Source organism: Leuresthes tenuis, unplaced genomic scaffold, assembly GCF_036924035.1.
Source record: "Leuresthes tenuis unplaced genomic scaffold, fLeuTen1.0.hap1 SCAF_9, whole genome shotgun sequence".
In the NCBI taxonomy this organism is placed as follows: Eukaryota; Metazoa; Chordata; class Actinopteri; order Atheriniformes; family Atherinopsidae; genus Leuresthes; species Leuresthes tenuis.
In genome coordinates, this window is record NW_027325363.1 from 24,156,761 (window position 1) to 24,179,512 (window position 22,752).

A 22,752-nucleotide genomic window follows, 5' to 3' on the forward strand; every position below is an offset into this window, starting at 1 on the left:
TTATTGACAGTGGAAATAAAGTCTCATCTTTAGCTGAAATGACTGATCGATGTGTTGGCACCAACTGCTGTTTGTTGTGCAGTTGTTCTGGGAAATGTGTGCTGATAATGAGCAGCTCCATCTGGTAAAACAAAGACAGGGATAAACATGTGTGTGTTCGGATTAATATTTTAACTCCCCTTATGGTGTAAATGTTTCTCCCCCCGATGTGAGCGGCAGACTGCTATTCCCTTTACAACACGGCAAAGAGCTGCTCCCACAACACAACTCTGCTTCCTGTTTGAAGAAAAAAGAAAAAAAAGCCACAACAACCTGTAACCCAGGGCTAACACCTGGCACATGCACACACACACACACACACACACACTCACAGAATGAGTCAAACATTACTCCTCTCCTGCACCTGCTCTTGAAAAAGAGAAAGACAGCTAACTGTCTCATTTCTTCCTCAGCGAATGCAGTAATGTTTTCAGCACCACAGAGCAAACACCCATGGTTAATATCATGTGAAAAATGCACATCACTCTCCTGATTCACATGATCCACATTTGCACACTTAAAAGCCACTTCATAGCGCTCCCTGGTGAGTGCCTAATAAAACTGCAGCATGTTCGGCATTTACTTGCATACAATCTTTATTACCTTTATTAGACCTCCTCTTTATACACATATACATATGCATACAAATGTACAGTATATGACATGTTACATGTAAATAAACAATTATATATCCTATTATTATGTTCCATCTTATTCAGATATTACTTGTCAACATGTAACATTCTGGTTAGCGTAGAACTATGAATGCATTCCATTTATGCAACAAGAGAGACAACATTATGAGCGTGTGGTTACAGGGAATATTACGCATTTTCTTTGCATTGATGAGAGAAGATGTAAGCAGTGCAAACACCTGAGCCCCCGATCCACTTGATGACAAAAAACATTGACTGTGTTGTTTTTAATTTAGGTATGAAATTAAAGTTCTCGTGTCCAGACACATATCAGACCTCCAAAGCAAGATGGTTTCTGGTTCCAGCTTGAAGGTGACTGACGATTGGTTGAACTGGCTGAGTGGCAGTTGCTCTGGGTTTTCTCTAAGACAGCTGCGTTGTTAGAAGTAGGTATGCATGCACATACGGAGTGTGTCACACTGAGGTCAGTCAGAGCCAGATCTCCTCACTACTTGTGCTGTTCACCTTATAGATGTAGCCCACCATCGGATATCTGGCAAATCCTGGGAACCGTCATGTAAAAGAAAAAAAACAAACATATAATCACTGCATTTCCACTGCCCTGATACTTAGACATAAATGATATTTAAAAATCTGAAGGTTCAAAGAGTTCATCCCTGACCCCTTGCTGCGTAGGCTAAAGACAGATCTTCCTCCTCTTCCTCTGTCTTTTCTCCCACGCTGTTTTGCTGGGCAGCCTCTCGGGCTAAAAGAATTGATGCGGGAAAGTTGGAGCACAAAGGGCAATGCGGAGACATAATGATATATTTCCTGGGGGAACTGTTTTGGGAAAATACAGTTTCATGATAATAACTGTATGTTAAAGCTATGCTGCTGCCAGATGAAGCCAACCAGCTGCCGGGAACTGGAAACATTTAGCCATTTCGCAGTGAAAGCTGTTGAAAGAGTTGGAAGGCCATGAATCTGTCCGCATGTCCATCTACAGCCTTGGTTAGGGAATGCTGGAATGCTTTATTTTATAAGAATATTTACAGTTTCCAATGATATGTTTCTACAAAAAGGCTTATAATTTTGTGGTGATTACAGGAACAAGAAAATCCAAACGACTGGTTTATCTGGGTACATTTTGAGAGATGACGCATACAAATCTTCACGCTGTGCACACAATCGTTATCTTTACATCGTTCTGTCCACACAAAAATGGTTAAAAACGGAATGATGTGCCAAAACCCTGTTCCAAAAAAGTGTGGAGATGCTGCACAAAATGACAATAAAACATTTAAAACCGTATATTAAAATGTATATAAATATAGGCCGTGTATACTCTAACTTCTCTATTTGAAAGACTACATAAGAGGTAACATGAAGAACACAGAGCAAAAACAAAACACATTTATCATGCTGTTTTGTCTGAGAAACAGTGTTTCGTGTATTTTTATGTATTGTTTATTGCTATGGCAGAATGTCTATCTGGATCAACCCACTAGGGGGCAAAAATAGATAACAATTGAATCTAGACACCAAGGAACACTGTATCTGTATTAACAGATTACTGAGTGGCTTATGTTTTCTTTGTCACAGTTTACTATTTCAGGAGTTTCTCACTTTACATTTTACACCAATTATGGTGTAAAACATTCTATTTTCCATTCTGAATATCCAAATACTGACATTTGCAGTTGCTGGGAAAAGCGTCCACCCTGCAGCCATTCAGGTCTGAGCTGAAGAGTTTTTGCTTTTCTTAAATGGGGAACTCTTACCTTTTCTCAAAGCACTGAGGTCATTGAGCTGCATGTTAGAAGGCAGAGACATGTTCTCTCTGGGGATATGTGTCTCATCTGCTTTCTCCATCTTCAGATTTGCTGATTCACTGTGTGAAATATACAAAAAGATATCAGACTTGGATCAGAGGTGCTATTGACCTGCAGGATGGAGATAAAAGTTTTAGCTTTCATCAGTGTTTCCTTTCATTGCGCTAATGGTGGAAACTATTAGACAGCATAATACACAGCATAAGAGAGTGCTTAGATGTGGGTGGGATGTCAGAGAAAGAAAACAAATTATATGACAGGAATGGTACTCGCGGTGCCAAAGTAGTTTTGGTTTTCTACAATTTATAGGTGGATATTGTCATGCTCATTGGCATGTGTTGTTAATCTGCTATGTGAACAGGTCAACATTTTTGTGAAAAAATTTGCCCAATTCTTTCATCTGGGTGGAAAATATTTGACCTGAGGCAACACTAAGAGGACAGAGAATTAGTTACCTGCTAACCTGACTAAGCTAACAAAATCCAGCTATTGGCTACATTTTTACTGTACAGACTTAAATTCCATTTATGTAGCACCAATTCAAATAAATATGGTCATCTCAAAACTTTAGCTTCTAAGGGCATTTTTGGGACAAACTGATGATAAGAAGTAGAAATAGTGCTATTTATAAATAACAAAAACAGAGGTTTTTCTGTATGACTTTAAGCCAGAATTGCCCCAAGTTTGACAATATTGAAAGAAGATGACTCTAGAGTGCTGTCCTACATAAAAGTTCAATTATCCTGGTCAAAACAACTTGGAGATTCTTTGCAGTATTACTGGAAGCCAAGGTAATGCCATCCAGACTGACTATATGATCCAAAAGAGTTTTACTGAGGTGTTCAGTGCTAAAGTTCAGATGCATAAGGTCACAGGTCATCCATGTCTTTAAATGTTCAGGTCGTGTTTGCAATTTGACAAACAAAGTCTTTTTTGTCCATCCTCATGAACATAACAATGGAAATTCGAGCAGTGTCCCCTGACAGTACAGCCCAATGGAAGTATACATGTAGTGAAAGGTATTGCTCGAAGCACAGAACCCTGTGGAACTCCATTATCAGTTGCAGTCTGTAATGAAGAGTCTGGATTGACACAAAAATATTACTTAAGTTGGCAAAGTGTAGCACTTTTTATCCTAATGACATATTCCAGTCTCTGCAATAGAAGGACAATATGGAGATCTGCAGGACAAGACATGAGTCTGTTGTCTGGAGCTATAAGAAAATCACTGGCCTACCAGGGAATCTAGAAATAAAGAGCAAGTTGGATGTGGGTCTATGATTTGCCAGAGCACCTGAATCAAGATAAGGTTTTTTTTTAATAATATAATGCTATCTAAATGCCTGTGGTGCATAGCCCATTAATGAGGATAAATTGATAAAATGGACTTTTAATTACAACATATCAAAGTTAGCTCATAGAGACCTACTTATGGTTGAGAAGCAGCCGAATATAAATCTGATCCTTCTGCGATTTCAAAAGCTCTACCAACTAATAGATCTATTTATTTAAATCTTTATTTATTTTTTATTATATTTGTAAAGCAGCTCACAAATCCGTTGTTATTGAGAGATAATGGAATAGCTCATCAAAACTCAGCCTAACTGCAGTGCTGAAAACAAACCTGATGTTATCCCTGTTCTTCTCAGTTATTGGTAAGTAATTTGTGGTCCTATCTTTATGGAGGGGGGTTATTAGTGGTAAAAGATCTTTCCACTTCGAGGTGTAATTTCTATAAATTAGCGGAAAGCCACTCCTTTTCTAAATTTCTGTTGAATACACAAGTATGAATTATACCCAAGTGCTATCCTCATCTGATTGTATTAAGCTCTTCACAAGTGAGAATATAGCTCCATTTTCTCATAATGTTGATCTTTTTCTTTAAATATGCTGTGATTGGATTGTTTGAGGTTGGTGTAACATTCATGATATAAATCTGTCACTCTGCTATTGGAGACAAAGAAAAGAAAATTCCAAGGATCTTTTTTATATTAATCAGTCTTGACATCTCACAAAGTGTGTGTTTGGAAATGTTTTGCCTACCAACTGGATTTCCACCAGTCTCATTGGCCTGTGTTACCTGCTCTCTAAAATCTAGTGATGCAAGTCTATTTACCTTTTCTTGGTCATCAGAATCTCCACTGGCTCATCTGTAACGCAATGCAAGGAAGTGTATTAGTCTGGTAAAGTATTCCATACACATTATTTTATTCTACAGTCACACACATGGGGTCTCACCAAAGGACTTGCCCTTGTTTTTTTGCATGAGGCAGAGAACTATCAGACTGAGGATGAGAAGGGCCATGAAGGCCATGGCACCTCCAGTCACTATTCCCAGCATGGGCACCTCCACACGAGACTGTAGGAACTCTGGAGAGAGAAGGGGGTTGATTTAAAGGAATAATGGTTAGCTTGGAAGCAAGGAAGTGCATGAGCGCTCTTGAAATGTTAAACTATTCTATTAATGTTGTTAAGAAAGGGCCAGTGTCACTTTTTTAAAAATGATCACTAACCTGCCAGTGTGAGGTTGCTCTGCACTGTTCCCACACTGTTGCTGACATTCAATGAGATGTTCCCCGACAGGCTACCCAGTGTGACCTTCAGCGTGTGATTGGTCAGCCATGGGTAGCTTCGAGAGTCAAGGATGAGGAAGTCAGAAGTGTTGGCCACCAACTGGCCCGACTGGTCGACAAAGGTGATGGTGGCAGGCGGATTGGACCGTACCAAGGCGAAGAGGACAAGAGAGAGGCCTGGGTCTGAGGTTTCACTGTAGTGGGCATTTACCCTGAGGATCTCTGGTTGGACTGGGACACAGAGGAGATGAGTAGCTTTATTCACCCTGTCTACTGAAAGGATATGGATGAACTTACAATCCCCAAAATAATTCACACAGACTCACACTGGACATTGAGTGTGACCGTGGCATTGTAGCTCTCTCCTGTCTTGGGGTTGGATGCGACACACACCAGCTCCCTGTCCCACTTCCTGGCCCGCAGAGAGAAGGTGCTGTTGTGATTGGTCCCTGGTTTCATGACCTCTGAATCTTTTTGTGACGTCATCACAAGACGATTCTGATTTGGTGATGGCTTTCTTTGCTGCTCCCCATTCAGGTACCAGGTGAGCAAAAGAGGGGCATGGGGATCCCAGCCATCTGATTGGCAGTTGAACCTATGTGTCATGTTCTCCTGAAGTGTAACAGCTGCCTGGTGCCACCCATCAATTTTAGGGGCAGTCTCAATTGCACCTGTGTGAGGCAATTATGTAATTAAACTATGTGGGCAGATATGGCAAATTAAAACATTTCAGGTATATCTAGCCTGACTGAAAATATAGCTGTTCGAATATATTATAATCACTTTCAGAGAGGTATATGGGTAAATCAGAAATGCTTGCCTGTTACCATTAATTGAAGAGCTGGCAACAGCACCTATTTAGCTTAGCTTACCCCAAGGCTGGAAAACAGCTAGCGTAGCTCAGCATTTAGCTTCCTACCAGCACTTATCTAATCTTGGCAGATTTCCAGCCTCCTAAAATAAATAAATCATTCAAACTGTGGAAGCATTTCTAATTTCTATGGATACAACAAAAAGATGAATGTGTTAATTAGTTAACAGTCAAATAGAATGTTACTTTCTGACAGCTTTCTCCCTGTATTTTATGCTAAGTTAAGCTAATCAGTTCTGATTCTTGGTTTATGTTTAAAGAGGCCATGTTATGCTCCTTTAAAGATTCATATTGTTATTTGGGGAAGCTATTTGAAGAGGTGAACTCGCTTTCACGTTTGAAAAAGGTGATTTTTCCCCATACTTTATATAGTTGCAGCACCACTTGTTACTTCTATAATGTAATGTAATAATGGCATTAATTCGTTACCTGTAATCTAAACTGTTCTGATATCTTTCCTGCTGGAAATGAAAATGACTTGATGATGTTTGGTGTGGTGACAGCATGTATAGCAAATGTGTTCCCAAAAGAGGAATCACCTCTGTCCTAACAGCCAGTGCAGTCAGAGAAGCGCAACTTTAGCACCTGACCTGTACAGGCTGAAACGTATTCATTCCTGCAAGGTTTTTATGTGATGTGATATGATGTTCCGTAATACCGCCGGTGAAAGTTGTTTATATGTCTAACCAGCATGCATTTCTTTAAGACCATCATGCAACATATCAAGTCAGCACTGCAAAGCGCCAGATCAAGTCAAGCGCACCTATCATCAACTTAGCTTGCAAGTTAGCCAAGACGTACAGTGGATTTAGGTCCATAGCATTACAGGTTTGAAAAAAGAGATACAACAACTGAACACTGCTCATGAATAGTTAAGATAGAAAAAAATAATCAGTACAACTTTGTGAAAAACTGAGCCCACAGTTGATTTGGAAAACCTTTTAGGCACAATATTACCACGTTAGCCATGGCCTGTACCCAGTTTTGGAGGTAGTCTACTGTGAAATAAAGGGGGTACAAAAAAAAAAGGTTTGGGTTATGCTTCACTTTGATTTACTTTGAAAATCCATACTGAAAATAGATAGTGAGAAAAAATAACTCCCTTTGGTGCGGTGTGATCACTAGCAAGATCCATTTTAGTAGATTTTCAGTCACGAAGCAAAAGAATCACGTATCAAGGACGTGCATAATAGGTCAGTGCCACTGTGTGTCTTACCTGTCCAGGACAAGGCCAGTGTGTTGAAGAACACAACAGCAGAGCCTGATGTCCACGTCCTTAGCCGCATACTCTTCATAGTTGCCCAAGCACGACACACGCACGTGCATCTACCTGCTTAGACAAGAAATGACACAACTCATTTAATCAAGAAAATGCTCTGCACACTTTGCTGTATGCTAACAGAGATTTAAATGTGCATTCGACCCGAATCACAAAACCTACACCTGGAGATCCAAAAGTCCAAGTGGAGATATCTTATTATACAACATATTTTACATTAGAAAAATTCAGCATCCTGATGTTGTACAGGGAAACTTTAATTATTTTTAAGCATAGTTATATAAATGCATTTGTGCATCCAGTTGTTGGTGGTCAAGCTGCATTGTGATTAGGTTGGACACTGGGTTTTGACAAGAAGGAAGAATCCTTTCATCGGCAACAAGTATCTCTAATAAATCTCCATTTCGATAGCATTCGTTTTTCTAGTTTGGAACCACGTGGCTGAAGTCCACTTGAGCTACATAAGGCCACAGGTCTGGTTTGTGACTCTTGTGAATTCACTCTGCAAAAAAAAAATTTAAATTTAAAAAACAAAGCTGTGCAATAAAGGCAAAAACAAAGCCCACATTACCCTTCACAGAGTGACATGGCACTCTCTCTCCAGTAATTCACTGCCAGCCTTTGATCTGCAGACTTGCGTCCATCACCAGATAAACAAAACATTCGCAGGCCTGCTCGCACCGATGTGCACACATATACAGTCAAAGGGGAAAGATCTTGTTTGCTGTGTGGGCCATGTGATCTGTGTGAGTACCTTTTTAAGAAAGCAGAAACTCGGCAATCAATGAAGCACACCGAATCCTACATTCTGAATAGAGGCGATCTTGTAAAATCTTGTAAAACATGCATGGTTGAGGATGCTTGATGCTTTGTGCTGACAATCAGGGCAACCTGATAGGCAGTAGAGCTCTACACACACAGAAACATATGCGCTTTGTCAGGGTACATGCAGATTTGTGCATTTGAATACAGAATAATGCCCTCTATGACAAACACAGAGTATTACCTCAGCCCTTTTTGCAGATGTCGTTGTGATTCAGCCTGCTGGAGCTCCATGGCAGCAGAGGAGGAGAGGAGGGAGCGTGAAGTAGGGTGATGACAGCGGAGAGATGAGAGGCAGTCTTTCCTGACTCACTTGCTCTCCCATCTGCGTACACTCATACGCTTACACATATACACACAAACAGTTGGCTCTCTGCAGGATACGGCAACCTCCAGTCGAAGCTTTCACTGGCTGGCAGGGGCTTGCAAGGCTGGCTGACGCAGGCAGTCGCGGTGTCGCCACTCTTCTGAAGAGTAGAGAATGGGAGGGGAGGGGGAAGCGAAAAGAAGAAGGATGAAACGAGAGAAAAGCAGCAAAGGCTGTACATAGAGGGATAAGGAGGAATGGGGAGAGTGGGCATAGAGTTGTGAGGGATGAGAAACTGCTGGTGTGAGAGAGGAGGATATATAGGTGAGAGGAAAAGAAAAAGAGCTCCATGCAAAGAAAAAAAAAGAAAATTTAGCTTTCACAGTCAAGAGTTTGATGAGGAGAGTAAAGTATCATTTCAGAGGGAGATCCAGTCAATTTTGGGGTATGTTATAGTTTACATGTTACAAATGTATCACCATGATCTGCATGGACACAGAACAAGTCTGAGCTCTGCTGCTTCAGACTGAAAAGCCTCTGCAGTGCAGCGATACAGACCAGAGCAGCAGCATGCAGAACACTGCAGCCAAAAGGCACACAAAGCAAGCAAGACAGGCATCTCTCTGCGAGGCCAGGTTGAAATCTGATATATAAAGAGAATGCATTACTCCAGACCCTGAAATCACACACTTTTACATCTAGTTGTGCATGACATACTGTTATTAGAATGTTTATCCTGTTCTCTCCAAGTGTATCATAATTGTTTGGGGTCTTTGAGGAAGAATTCCTGAGACAACTGTCCCAAAATCCTCTCTGCCAAGAAAACGCTTGGCTGGTTAACAGTTATGTAGTTATGCTCGTTAGCTTTCCCTCTTAAAAATATAGCATTTTTCTTAACTTTAGTCATCTCTGGAACAGCATTTCACAGCTTCCAGTGGTGTGCACTGGAAGCTGTGAAAACTGTCCCACTGTTAAAGGCCGTTTTTGTGCCATTACAAGGGGAGACCACTTACCCTTTGGTAGTAAAATTGATGAAATTGACAGGAAAAGTCACATCACAAACACCACAACTGGAGCAAAGGAGTATCTAATCTAACAGCTTTGATTAGTTACAGCAGCACTGGGAATATGCTGCTATAGATAGCCATGTATTGCAGTCATTTAGAGATCATGTAGAAGCAGTCCCACCATATTGTTTGTCTATTAAAAAGCATTAATGCTTATTTTTCACTCTAAAATGTCTGTCTGTTTGAAACTATGATCAGAATTCTGGCATCTACTCATTAACCCTTACTCCGCTGAACAGTATTCAGAAATCTTATTTGATGCTTGGTTATCCAGTTCCCACTGGTCAACTCACAGGAAATGACCATCCCATTTTCTTGGTTCATAGAGTCAAACTTTAAACAATTCTAAAAGACACTAAGCTTGCAGTATTTTTCTGTAAATGAATCATCGGGGATCTGCGATGCAAACTTTAAACTCTAAATGGATAGAATGCACCACCCCGGCACAAGCCAACATCATTCTTACAGTGAAGCATGGTGGTGGCAGCATCATGCTGTGAGGGTTTTCTCTATGGCTGGGATGGGAAAAGCATTTACAGCTCGGTGAGCTAATTCATGCAGCCAAGACAGATGCTGTTGGTTGGATTGTATTTTGCAGTGCTGGATATGAACAGCACAACCACCTCAGGCAAATTTGGGGAGACTTTAATTTGATGGCATGCAGATTGGTTGAGTGGCCTCTCACTGTGACCAATGGAAATGCGGAATGGGACCATCCCAGTCGCTTGTCATGTTACTTTAGGTTCCAAGGCCACTGATCTCTAACTCTTCCCACTGGCCCTAACCAGCTGCGGTGCGGGCTTGGGTTTTGGCGGGGGCTGGATGGAGTGTGCATTGACCCCGCCTCCATTGTGGATGGCGGGGTCCAAACATTTTGATGTTCTAACCTAACCAGCTGAATTGGATGCAAGTGAAGCTTGATGTTCCAACTGCTGGTTGGGGTCATACATACATGGATTGAGAAAAGGTTGAGGGTATTTACTTTTCCCGTTAGCTCAGAGCACATGGCATGAATTCATGGCAATAGCACATCCGTCCTGGACAAGACAATAGAATGAACAACAGATAAGGGGTGTAAATACTTTCTGAAGTGACTGTGGCAGATAGCAAAGAAACACAAGTCAACTGTTTTAAATTATTTCTTTATTTATATATATTTATTTATTCATCTCAGTTTGGTTGATATTTTTAATCATCGTTGTTGCACTTTAGTATTTTTGTAGTCAACAGAAATTAACATAAAAACATCAACAAAAAATTTATTCAAAAATGAACCGATAGAAAACAAAATGAACCGGAAAAACAGGATGGAAAGAGCTGGCTTGCTGGGATGGAGAGAAAAGATAGAAGCCAGAGATGGAAGAGTTGGGACAGGTAAAAAAAAAAAAAATGTATATAATAATGGTCAGTCTGATCAGAGTGTAAAGCAGCTTGCTCCGTTATTTCTGAATCATGCAGTGCTTTCCATTCCCTTAAGCTGTCCCCGGTCACAACATGAGACAAGACATGTGGACTCTGCTTGTAATTTGAGTTTCTATCCTGACACGAGATCAGAAACATGCCACGACTTCCGTTGCAGTCGTTTTCATCTTCCCCAACTCAATCCTTTCTCTTCCCAATCTCTTTTGGCTTGGTGTAAACAATGTGGAAACAAGGAGGAAAGACGTGGAAGAGAAAGAAATGAGAGCCGAAGGGAACGCTGATGCAATGTAATTAGCAATGGAGGACAGCTTCTTATACCAGATGAGACAGAAATTGAGTTTGCGAAGGAACAAACTGCACATCAGATAAGAGTCAAACTCCACTGTTTGTGCCTCTACGTACTTTAGAGTACATACCAACCGCATCAAGTCAGAATAAGGGTGAGTTGGAGGCCCGAGCCTTGGAATAAAGGAAGTGCCGTGCTGCAAATGGAAAGCACTAATGCAGCATGACACAGTCTACAGCTCTCTGACGTAAACAGCTTACAGTATACAAACTGTGCAGCCGAGTATTGAGCTATCTGGCCTTTACAAGCAAAATAAATGAGGCTTTATTCTTTGCACCAGTCTCTTGATAGCCAAGTAACAATTCAACATCCAACTGTACTGTATGTTTAACAATAGACAGAACGCAAACAATTAAAAGAAAAGAAAAAAAAAAAGGGGGGAAAAGGGAGGTTCAGTCCTCTGCTGTGGTCCCCGGCGTGCTGCAGCATCCATCTGGCTGCGCATCAGCAGAGGGCACAGACCGGGGAAGACGTGTTTAAGGTGTGCACACCCTGCCCTGCTCTGAACGCAACCTTGTATTCCTTTAAGAATCTAAATATTTCATTCCTATGGTCGCCTCCTGAAATGTTTCCCTTTTACAGTTTGGAGGCGTGTCCAGGTGTTTCCAACGCCGACAGGAGCCACCGACAGTTCCTGAAATGCTTCTGTCGCCTCCTCCCACCTTCCTCTCAGGGGTTGGAGTTGAACGAAGTGGGCAGAAATCAGAAAACCAAAAGAAGGGAGAGGGGTAATCGGAGCTGTAGTTTCCTCGATGGTTGTCAAAGTAGCAAAATTAGCCTGGGAGGAAGGGCAATGTGCATAAGGCGCCATCTGATCAGAAGCCGACGTAGCAAAGGATGAAGGGAGGATCACAGCAGACGGCAAAAAACAGAAAAAGAGAAGTGGGTTTTGTCTGTCTTCTTGCTTGTGATGTTCAGGATGATATGTCAGCTATTTTACAAGTTATTCCCTTGTTTTTTAGTCTTTTTTTTTGTTTTTTATTTTCTTTTTTTAAGAGCATCAAGTCTCTGTAGCACCCAAACCAACCCAGACGAAGCCCAAAGCCTGACCCTGTATAGCCTGCCGCAACTACCCCTTTAACAGAAAACAGGCCCAACATCAACAAGAATGACAGTCACGACATCAATTGAAATGATACTGTAAAAAGCAACGCAAAATAATTACTCTCCTCTTATTCAAGTGTCTCGATGTAATATTAAAATAAGAACAATCGTTTTCACGACAGAAGGAGCGAAGTCTCTCTTCTCTCTGTCCTCTTTTGGCTAGAAATCTCAAGATTCATAAAGCACAAAAAAAAAAACAACAAAGCAAAAAGGAAAACATTTTAAAAGACATCCAAAAACAAACAATAAACCATACCAATAATAATAATAAAAAAAGAAAGACTCTCCGACAACATCTAAAAACAAAAACTGACCAAAGGAGAAGAAAAAGAAACAAAACCAAACAAAAAAAGACTTGATATTAAAAGTGTAATAGCGTTCTATACATGGCATCACTGTACAAGGAAAGGAGGAAATGTCTGGTACAACTACCCACAATGCAATACACTGGTACTGACAGGAAAGAGGAGGGTGGAGAACACAGGGTGGGGGAAATTAAGGGTTGGAGAAGATGGGGAGGCGGGAATTGGAAAGCGGGGTAACAGAATGAAATAGAGGCAAGGAACTGCGAGGAGCAGTGGAAACCGGCAGAGGATAGCTTGAACCGAAAGTGCAGAATTACTTAAGTCATCAAAGAACATTGTTGTTGTCCTCCTTGCAACACAGTACTGTTTTCCTTTAATAATAATAATAATATTCATTATAATAAAACTTCTTTTACAGAAAACAGTAATAACAATAAGAGTAACCATATTGACCATAATGCCTATGTTGACATTAAGTGTAAAAATGAATTTCAAAATAAAATCTTAAAAAAAAGAACAACGCCGGAACAAAATAAAAACAACCCCAAAAAAACAACAAAAAAACAAAAGCTGGTTTGTCCTGTGCGATGTCACTGAGCTCCATCTTTGGATAGAGCGATTTTGGTGCCTGACCCATAACACCCGCCACCCGACCCAAAGGTGCCACCACAGCTGAGACTTCAGCTCGCTCCGGAAACATCTGCTGCAGGACAGCAGGAGCGGGCAGAGAGGCTGAAGCATTCCCCTCACCTCCACCTTCTTCTCAATCACACACACACACACACACACACACACACAAGTGCACGTACACAATCAAGCCTTACGTAAATACTTTGCAACAGCAGTGTTTATGTTTCTTTGTGTTGTTGACTCCAGGCTCTTGAAAGTGTTACTGTATCAATGCACTGACCAGTGAGGCACATGATGAGTGTATGCCAACGGTTAGGGTGGAAAGGGGAGGCTTAGGTCAGGGCTGCGGGTGGTTTGAGGTGGGCCAGGTTTGCGAGGGGAGTGGAGAGGTTGAGTCGAAAGAGGGAGGAGTGGAACCCCAGTCTACTCAAGATGAGAGGTGAGAAGAGGAGAAATCCAGCAGCAAAGAATGCTGGATGTCTGTGCAGAAAATGCTGGCACTTTGACCTTGTGAAGCCCCCTACCCCCCACCCTTATGAATGTCTACACCCACCCAGACTCCCCCTCTCTTGCGCAGACTGCCCTCCAAAGGACAGATGGAGACAGACAGATGGACACAGAGCGCCCCCACTTGGGCAGACAACGGTGGTTTGGCGTGATGCTGCTCAGCTCAAGTCAACACAACTCAGGGTGGCTGATATGGACCGATGCACACAGGATACATCACTTCCTACAGGAAGACAGAGGCAGAGGCGACACAATGATTTGCTTCAACTATTGTACCCAAAAACAGGAGCATGTGAAAAAAATGTGAAAACAATTTCCCCAAATGTCAACAAAACCCTTATCTGGATCAGAGTTGTGGAATTTGACAGATGTGGGAATAATCCCGCTACAGTCCAGCTACAATATGAGATTATTTCTTTTTTTACCTTCATTCGCATTTGAGACTCAGGACTCTCACATCTGCTGCCTAAATTTTTGGCTCACTATCCAGATCTTTCTCATGTCAAGTTTCTGAACTTTAAGTTGAGCTAAAAATTAACTATGATAAATGCTTCTGCTCTCTACACCTTTCTTAACTGCACTGTATCACAAAGAAATGTCTACCATCCAATGTGTGCATACCTGTGCTAGACCCCAGCCTGCTCCATGCTGTACTGCAGGTCAGGGGGCTTGTAGCTGAGGAGCATATCACTAGTGCAGGACGAGGGGTAGCAGGCTGCTGCGTGGAGCTCCCCTTCGACGTCGCACACTGCATGTGAAACACACATCTCGTACTGGGGTTGACAAAAAAATTGCACAAAGTTTGCAATGTCTGCATGTCTCTACCAACCTGACTCTTCTCGCTGGTGCAGCTGCTGGCTTCCCGTCAGCGACGTCTGGCTTAGAATGTCTGACATGCGAGCGGAGCTGAGTGCCTTTCCGGCCAAGAGGCTCATCCCCGACATGGGGTCTGCCTGATCCTAAGCAGGAAGAGTTTTAGCCCGTGACAAAACAAACGGACAAATCGAATACAGGAAATTTAATAAGGAACTTATTGGCCTGGGAATGGAACACCCTCTGGTGTTTGATTCACAGACTTTCACTTACATAGGCATCATCACAGGTCTGGATGGTGTGGTGGCGCTGTAGCTGTCCTCGAGATCTGTAGGCATCACCCTGGGGACCTCGAGGATAGCCAACACCATTGTGATCAGGCACTTCCATTGCCTGTCCTTGGGGCCGGCACTCTACATGCTCAGATTCTGAAAGAAAGTAAATAATAATTGAACCTTAAAAGCCTTTAAATGCGGACCTGCAACAAAAATGCACAACGTAATATATTATAGTGAAGAAAAAAATTAAGTCCATATCATTGTGGCGAGGATTAAAACAGCCTTGCAAAAAGATCTCACCTCTAGTAGCAGGAGCACTCCTTATATAACCACTGTGCCTGTGTGTAGGGGAGCTATAGGGTGGAGTGCCCCCTCGGGGAGGCCCGAGCAGCTCATGTCCTTCTCCTGCCTTGGCCAGCAGACCCTCGTGTGGGTGGTGGTATCCAGTTGGCGCCTCGTCCTCCTCCATGCTCTCCGAATGAGGTAAGCTGGGACAAGGTGCCTGAGGTGTGTGCTGCTGCGGCTGGACCTCCGGGGGTCGGATTTGGAGGAGGTGGTGGTAGTGTTGGCCCCCAGAGGTGACCTGAGGTGCAGGTGGCTCCAGGCTGTCTCCTTGGCTCAGCTGGCGGAGAAGCAGCATATCTCCAAAGTCTTGCGGTGCACCGCTAGGTGGTGTCGGGGGTGCTGCGCATGGCCGCGGACTCTGCCTCTTCAACAGGGCAGCCAAGTCTTGGGGGGGCAACCTGGGGTCAGCGTGGCCTGTTAAAGAATGGCGGGGAGACAGGAGGCCCTGTAGGGTGGGGGTGACGTGCTGTTGTGGGGGGCGGTAGTCCAAAGGAGTTGGGGAGAGTAGGGCCTGCTGTAGTGTGGAGGGGGCCCCATAGCTGCTGGTCCCCACTGCCCCACTCTGGTAACCTTCCAGGCCAGGGACTTTAAGGGAGGCTCCCTGCAGGTAGGGGCTGTAGGAGCCGACAACTCCGGAGGCCCCCCGGGAGGCAGCGTCACCAGAGAAGAGGTGGGGATTGAACTGAACCTGGTCATAGCCTGATGTGAATCGGCCAAGACTGCGACTGAACAGGAGGGAGGGCAGAGGACAATTAGCTGCTAAAGTCAATATGTCCTCAATCGTCTATACAGACTGAAAAACGTCATCTAGTTTTCAACAATCCAACAGGCCAACACACACAGCCTAGCAAACACTTGAGTCCAGCCAGGATTCAACTGTTCACTGAGAGGTGTAAAGACAAATGATGCTTTTTAATAAGGCCGGTATCTTAAGATTGCTTCGTGCTTTCTCAGTGAAGGCAGACCTGGCTACAAGGGACTGTTTATGGGAAGATAATGTCGGGGGTCACAAGGACACTGATATCCTAAACCAGCTGTTGGGACACTTGTACATCAAAGACTCACCCTGATACAGTGAGGAGGAGAATTGCTGATGATATCGTCTCAACAAAGATGAGAAGGGACTTGCATTCATTGTAAATAACTCATAAAACAATGTGTTCATTCTAATGTCTGCTCCCCCACATATAAAATCTCTGGTCTAAGCGAAAAGGATTAATGTCTGAAGTAGCAAAGCACATTATTTTGCGACACCAGTGAATGTGAAAAACAAACAGATTAGTAAACATGCAATGATATCAACAAAAAGCATGAATGTAAACAGACTCATGCGGTGATTAAATGATCAAATAAAATAAAATGGTAAGGCGGAAAGAAAAGACACAAAGATAGTCCATTGGTTATGATGGCAGCCACCAGGGGGCGGTGTGATGGGTTGAAGGGAGGGGGAGGGGGGGTCATCACCTGTGTGTCTCAGCATTGTCTGCACTGAGCTGCTTCCCGAGGACTCTGTGTCCCCCTGGTGTGGACAAGAAGCTGCCCTGTCTCTGTGCCCCACCTCCCAGTTCCACTTCCTGAACCTGAATGGTCACCTGGACAGTCAAGATGGAGTGTAAGGCATCTTATCTTCGAAATAAAAATGTTATTTAATCATCTGCAGAGGCAAACGTGATCAGCTTTGCAGTCACCTGCTGCTGTTGAGGTACACCCTGTCCCATTGGGACGGTGGGGCGGGCAGACGCTTGCGGATTGGTTGCAAGAGAGACTCGAGGCAGGCCTGTAGAAGGTGGGCTGCCACTCTGTCCCTGATACATCGCTGGGGCACCATGCTGGTACTGCACTGATGACTGACCCCCTAAGAGAAGAAAGGAAAACTCACTTTCATCCAATTATTTGAGCAATTAAGCTGCCTTTTTTTATTATATATATTTCCTTATTTAATTTTCCAATCATTAAGTTTAACCAGAGCAGGTTCAAAGCTGTGCATGATGTTGGTTCATAAACCCTTGCATATTCCCACTGGCACCCCATTTAATGATGCCATTACAGTTTGTTAATGAAAAAATGTTTTCTATGTTTGCACTTTGCGCATTATTAAAATTAATATAACAGCGTTTGTGTCCACATAATAATGGCCAGACACTGTTAATCTTCTTAACCCTTGATGCAAGCCCGACACATCTTAATCACAAATCTAATTAATGTTTAAAAACAACAAACACAATGTGATGAGCTAAGGGGTAATTACTAAAGCTAAATGTTACTGGACATTAAAGCAGAACCGTGAAATGATCAGTTAGCTGTGACCGATCGCTGCTTTTTTGCTTAGTCACGACACCAAAACAGCATTCGAGCCATTACTAACCGTGCCCTTGCATTAAGCCTGCGGAACCAGGCGGAGGACTCTGATTGGGCTGTCTGAAGAGGTGGTTGCTGGGATGTGTTGGTGGAGGGCTCGAGGGCTTGATACGCAACCTGACGGAGGACGGGCCGGAGTGGGAGAGGAGAAAATGATGTAACACTTGAGTTAGTACTGCTGCACCACAGTATTGGCTTCACTGTTCAATAGATGATGAGCAATGTGTGCGTTTTGTTGTTTTTTGTTCACCTCTGAAGCTGGTGGGTTAAGTGACTGGGCTGGCTCTCTCCGTGGCCTAAAGATAGACCCTGCCAATAAAGAGAAATAAAACCTTGTTTAAAGCATGCATCTAACGTAATTATGAGCACCTGAAGCATGTGATGATTTAGGTGCCATCATTAACCATATAGGCCAAAAGAAAGGAATTAAGCTTTAAGCTTAATAAGCTTTTGTAGGCTGTACGAACAGCATCTACGCCTCAGGTGAAGCAGATCATTGACCATTTCTGTGAAGCCTTACGGTGCGGAAAACAATGCAATTCTGACAATGCTTGCTATAAAATTTCCAATCCATTTTCAAATACACACACACACACACACACACACACACAGCTGTAAGTTAATCAAGTATTAGTTTGCAACCGGCGGCTTTGTCTGAGAGCCATTCGTCTGCTTCAAATACCTGGATTTGCTGGTGGAGGATTTGTTGCTCTTGCTGGTACAGGATATGCTGCTGCTGAGTGTGCTCCAGGAGGCGCTCGTCCTGCTGGGCAGCGTACATTTTTTGGAGCTGCTCGCACTCCTATTACAAACGCATACATGCATCCCAAATATTTAATATACAACAAATTAAGGAATGTAGTTACACTTACAAAAAAAAAAGGAAAAAAAAAAGAATTTCACAAAGGCTGCAGGTTAGTATCTGGTGTCACCCTGATGAACAATAAACAGTACAGCTTCTTGCTAACAGTCACAACTGAAACAAACCGTTCATATGCAAATACTGCCTTGTGTAATAAACGATTGGTGTTTAGTATTCAGAGGCTATGCTAATCCATTTTAGATTTCCCAGTGGAACAAAAAGTTGAGCTACATGTGTCAGCTGGCTAACTGGTAACCCAGAAAAGGTGTCAAGCTAATGCTTAGGCTAATAATACTCATTACAATGAATGCAGAAATTAATTATGGTGCTAATGCGAAGGCACAACTTCTTCAACAATGAAAGCCATTGCAGTTTCTGACATGTTTTCTTTGTTTCTATGTTTCTTAAGTTGCTCCACAATCTGCCTTTTCTGAGGATAGTCGTGTGTAAACGATGTTGGCCAGAGGACAGCTGGATGTATCTCTTCTAAAATTATTAACCCTTGTGACACTTGAGTAAAGATAATCCCTGCACGTCAGAGCAGTTCCAAGATGCAGCACCTGCTGAAAACATGATGATTATCCCTTTCCCTACCTATCCCTCTTAGCGGGTGAGTTAATCTCATTGCAAGGTCACTGAAGATGATGTGATGTCTCAAGAAGCAGCTTGTTGTTTTCTTAAGTCTGAGAGTCAGTCTGGTGGCCTGGTCTAATCTTAAGAAATACACAACAATGAGTCTAAGTTGAGTGGCAAACTTTTTTGCATCAGCACAAAAACTGAAAGGAGGAGCTCTCCATTTACTCGTCCATCTACGTTCCAATCATCACATATGGCCATGAGATTTTGTTGGTGACCGAAAGAATGAGAATGCTGAAAAGAGTTCTCTTTAGAGGGTGGCTGGGCTCAGTTTGTACATTTGGGGGGGGAGCTGATGTTCGATGGCATCAAAAAAAAGTCAGCTGAATTGCTTCAGGCATCCTATCAGGATGCCTCCTGGTCACCTCCCCCGTGGAGATTCATAGAGCAACTGGGAGGAGAGCCAGAACCAGCGAGAGGGATTGTACATCAATTTTGGCCAGCGAATACCTTGGGATCCACCCACAGGAGGAGCTGTAGGGTGTCGAGTGAGAGGGATGTCCAACTTGACAGATGGACAGAAGGAGTCTTAATAGGCTTAGTAACATATACCTGAAACAAGTCTGAACTGCTGAGGTCACATTACCAAACAGACAGCCACAGTATCTGAGGGATAATTCAACATAGGATCAACTCCTCAGAAGAGTCACACAGAATGTTCTCCATCAAATATGTAAATAAATAACAGTGCAGTTCAAAATGTCCTCCTTCATTGTTCTACAAGATAATTAGCTGCAGCTCCAAGTCGTTTTCTCGCCATCCGAGCCAGAAGGACTATAGAAAAGCGTTAAAAAGAGGCAGCGTCTGCAGCTTCCGTTCTCCGATTATATATCAAAAATGATCAACTACTCCCATCCGCCGACATTTTCTTGAACACAACGCTCCCGAGTTTGTTAGCTTGGTATTAATGAGCTAAACCTCATGTCATGACAAGAACTGTAACTCTGTAAGAACTTTAAGAGCTCTGTGTCGTGCTGTGGCTCCTCAAGCAGCCGTGACCGTGGAGACGGCTTCTTCAGGTCAAGTAAAAGGTTGCGTTTCTCTCAAGTTAATAACAGCTACACCGTTACTGCAGTGCAGCTAAAAATTCATTCTTTTTGCAACATAGGGTGTGCTGACCTGAGAAAACTGACTCTATAAAGACAATTATCTTATAACGCGCTTTACACACTGTCCAATCTTGTAAATACTGTGTACACCGTAGCTCTTTCCATTACTTCCACCGGCACGTTTGGATGAGAGCACGAAAAACATTCACAAAAAAATAGATCCATGACTGAGTGCCGTCGCTTTAACACAAAAAAGGTTTGTTTTATGGATCGTATGGATGAAAAAGTTATGTTCTTATGTTGTTATGTTCTGATCTCCGGCTCTGGCCTTTGCATATCATCACTGTGCTGCTCACAGAAATAAATCCTCTATGTGATGCTGCAAAACCAGCTGCTCCTGGTGGTCCAACAGGGAGAGATGGGTAATGGCAACAACTGTAGTTTGTTCATTTTTAACTCACACTGACGAGAAATTCATTGAAACACTAAAAAAAAAAAAAAAAGTGTAAAAGAATCTCAAGATGATGAGCACAGAACTTTCCGTTGGGGTTTGTCGTCCTTATCTCACGACAGTTTCACAGGTTTTTTGTGCGGCGGGGGTGAGAGAGAGAGAGGAGCGAGGGTAGGGCGCGTCAGTGTTTATTCAGCCTGCAAAAGCCCAGCTTTGCAGTGTCAGGTCTCTTTGTTTGTATTCCCAAGAGAGTAAAAGTTTCCGAACATCCGAGGAGCGATCATAAAGCCAGAGGGATGGCTGAGGGCAAAGCATTTCTGAGATCTCAGCACCTGGAGAAGTAATTGTTGTGTCATTGGTATTGATTTGGGACGGTATCAACCCTCCAGAGCACGAAGGGAGATAACAAAATTAAATGATGAAAATAAAGGTGAAAAAAAAATAACATGGGACAGTGAAAATTGTTCGAGAAAAAAAAATTCTCAAGTAATTGATAAATCTGTGAGATTAAAAAGAAAAGCAGCAATTTTGTCATCATTTACCCATTCCAATGATGCTGGTCTGCAGACAGAAACGGTTGTGTGTCGAGCAACCGCCTTTTCCCCTCGGTGACAGTAATTGCATGCTGTAAACGCTAAGATTCAGCTGGGTGCTGTGAATGGTGTGCGACTATCCAGTGTTCAAAACCAAATGCCATTTATCGCTTCAATTTTCAACAAACATACACTATCATTTCTTTTTCATGACTTGTTACTTCCACCCCTGCGGTCACTTTGCTGAGATGCTAACAGATAGACTTTGTTTTCCGAAACAATAAATGACTTAACCACTGACTTTTTTGTTTTATTCCTTTCACTGATCCTTGTTTTTGTTCATTCAGATGCATTTTCATCACCTCATTTTTGCTACTTTCTTCCTTCGTACCTGACAAAAAGATACCTGTTTTATTTACTTCAAAAACAAGAGGAAAAGGAGAAAAAAGGCCGAAATGATATCCTTTCCGTAAAGCCAGCCAAGTGGGACGATGCCAAAAATGGGTTATTCACATTATGTCGCTGCTGTATAATCAAGATGTACCACTTCAAATGATTTGTGTTAAAATATTCCAGCTTCCAAACAGGCAAATGGTAACACCTCGTTCTGGATGTACCAAAAAACACGCAACGAGTAACAGGATTAATACTCTGGCTGTGTTAGCTGAGTGAGATGAATTCAGCTATTTTCATTTTATTACAATGAGTTCCGTGTTTAACCCTAATACCCCCCTCCATTAAATCAAGAGGTGCACCTGCTTGAGTTGCTTAATGAGGCTGCTGTTCTCCAGATGAGCCTTGAAGGCCTGGATGGTGGCGGCGCCGTCAGAGAACCGTCTGACAGGAGAGAAGCGTTCCATGGGGAGATGAAGGGTGTTACAGTCCTTATAGCTGGATCTGAAAAGTGGACCACAGGGTGCAGACACAAACAAGTGTGGACACCAACGCGTGCGCGCACACACACACACACACACACACACATTTACACGTGACAGGTACATCAGGCACAAACACGCACATTCGGTCGTAGAGACACAGACAAGAGACAGAAACAGACAGATGAGCTCTTCAAAACCTGCACCAAAAGTTCAAGTGTCTTGTCAGTGATTCAGTGAAAAGAAATGTGCAAAACGGACTCCAAAATTCAAAAACTCCAAACTGATTTCAATCAGAATAACCCAGGCTAAGCTTGAATGTAAATTATTTCAGCCATCCTGCAAATGGTGCCAGAGGTAAGAGTACTTGCATTATCCGCAATGCATGCCATGTGAATACGAGGGTAATACTGCCAATATATGACACTGAATATTGGTTCTTTAACACCCCCCCCCCCCCCCCCCCCACTACAATCAAGCTCTTTCCACTAGTTACCCTTTATGTGCAAAGTTCAGGAGATAAGCTACTTGTTGCTGATTAGTAAAGGGCAAACAAACAACAACTATGTTTCTGCACGCGTGATCAGAGCTTTGCATTTTGGGATTGGATCTGATGCAATGCAGATCCACAGGTTCAGGCTGCCTTCTGCATTCACATACAACCATGTGGAAAACATGACAACACACACCCGTTTCCAAAGGCTTTCTGAACTGAGGTTGAGAAAAAGGATATTTACGGAAAACACCGGCCTGCCAAATCTTGGTTGTGAACCCGTCACATACCTGTTCTTTTCCAAGTGTGTGGAAAGAGAA

General features: G+C 42.8%; 2 protein-coding genes across 7 annotated transcripts in view; both read right to left on the minus strand.

The window, feature by feature from the left end:
- Positions 1–627: 627 nt before the first annotated feature.
- LOC140314615 (transmembrane protein 25) lies at positions 628–8,504 on the minus strand. 4 transcript variants are annotated; one of them, XM_072392923.1, is made up of 10 exons: positions 8,236–8,504; positions 7,984–8,138; positions 7,167–7,280; positions 5,406–5,750; positions 5,020–5,310; positions 4,745–4,876; positions 4,623–4,656; positions 2,456–2,565; positions 1,357–1,440; positions 628–1,237 (listed from the first exon to the last, which is right to left on the minus strand). In XM_072392923.1, exons 3-10 carry the CDS (start codon positions 7,243–7,245, stop codon positions 1,164–1,166), a joined length of 1,149 nt encoding a protein of 382 aa, XP_072249024.1. In that variant the 5' UTR covers positions 7,246–7,280; positions 7,984–8,138; positions 8,236–8,504; the 3' UTR covers positions 628–1,163. The 4 variants fall into 4 exon arrangements, with proteins under 4 accessions (XP_072249024.1, XP_072249023.1, XP_072249025.1 ...); XM_072392922.1 differs by having other exon boundaries at positions 7,167–7,283; XM_072392924.1 differs by lacking the exon at positions 7,984–8,138 and having other exon boundaries at positions 7,167–7,283.
- Positions 8,505–10,551: 2,047 nt separating this feature from the next.
- The window catches only part of sik3 (SIK family kinase 3), a 29,696-nt gene continuing 17,495 nt past the window's right edge, over positions 10,552–22,752 (minus strand). For all 3 annotated transcript variants that reach the window (XM_072392926.1, XM_072392927.1, XM_072392928.1), the window contains 11 exons: positions 21,820–21,961; positions 18,216–18,335; positions 17,784–17,842; positions 17,541–17,650; positions 16,864–17,030; positions 16,640–16,767; positions 15,131–15,900; positions 14,826–14,980; positions 14,569–14,698; positions 14,361–14,487; positions 10,552–13,962 (listed from right to left, as the gene is read on the minus strand). In XM_072392926.1, coding sequence (XP_072249027.1) covers positions 14,366–14,487; positions 14,569–14,698; positions 14,826–14,980; positions 15,131–15,900; positions 16,640–16,767; positions 16,864–17,030; positions 17,541–17,650; positions 17,784–17,842; positions 18,216–18,335; positions 21,820–21,961 — 1,903 coding nt within the window. In that variant the 3' untranslated portion in view covers positions 10,552–13,962; positions 14,361–14,365. The remainder of the gene's footprint in view (positions 13,963–14,360; positions 14,488–14,568; positions 14,699–14,825; positions 14,981–15,130; positions 15,901–16,639; positions 16,768–16,863; positions 17,031–17,540; positions 17,651–17,783; positions 17,843–18,215; positions 18,336–21,819; positions 21,962–22,752) is intronic.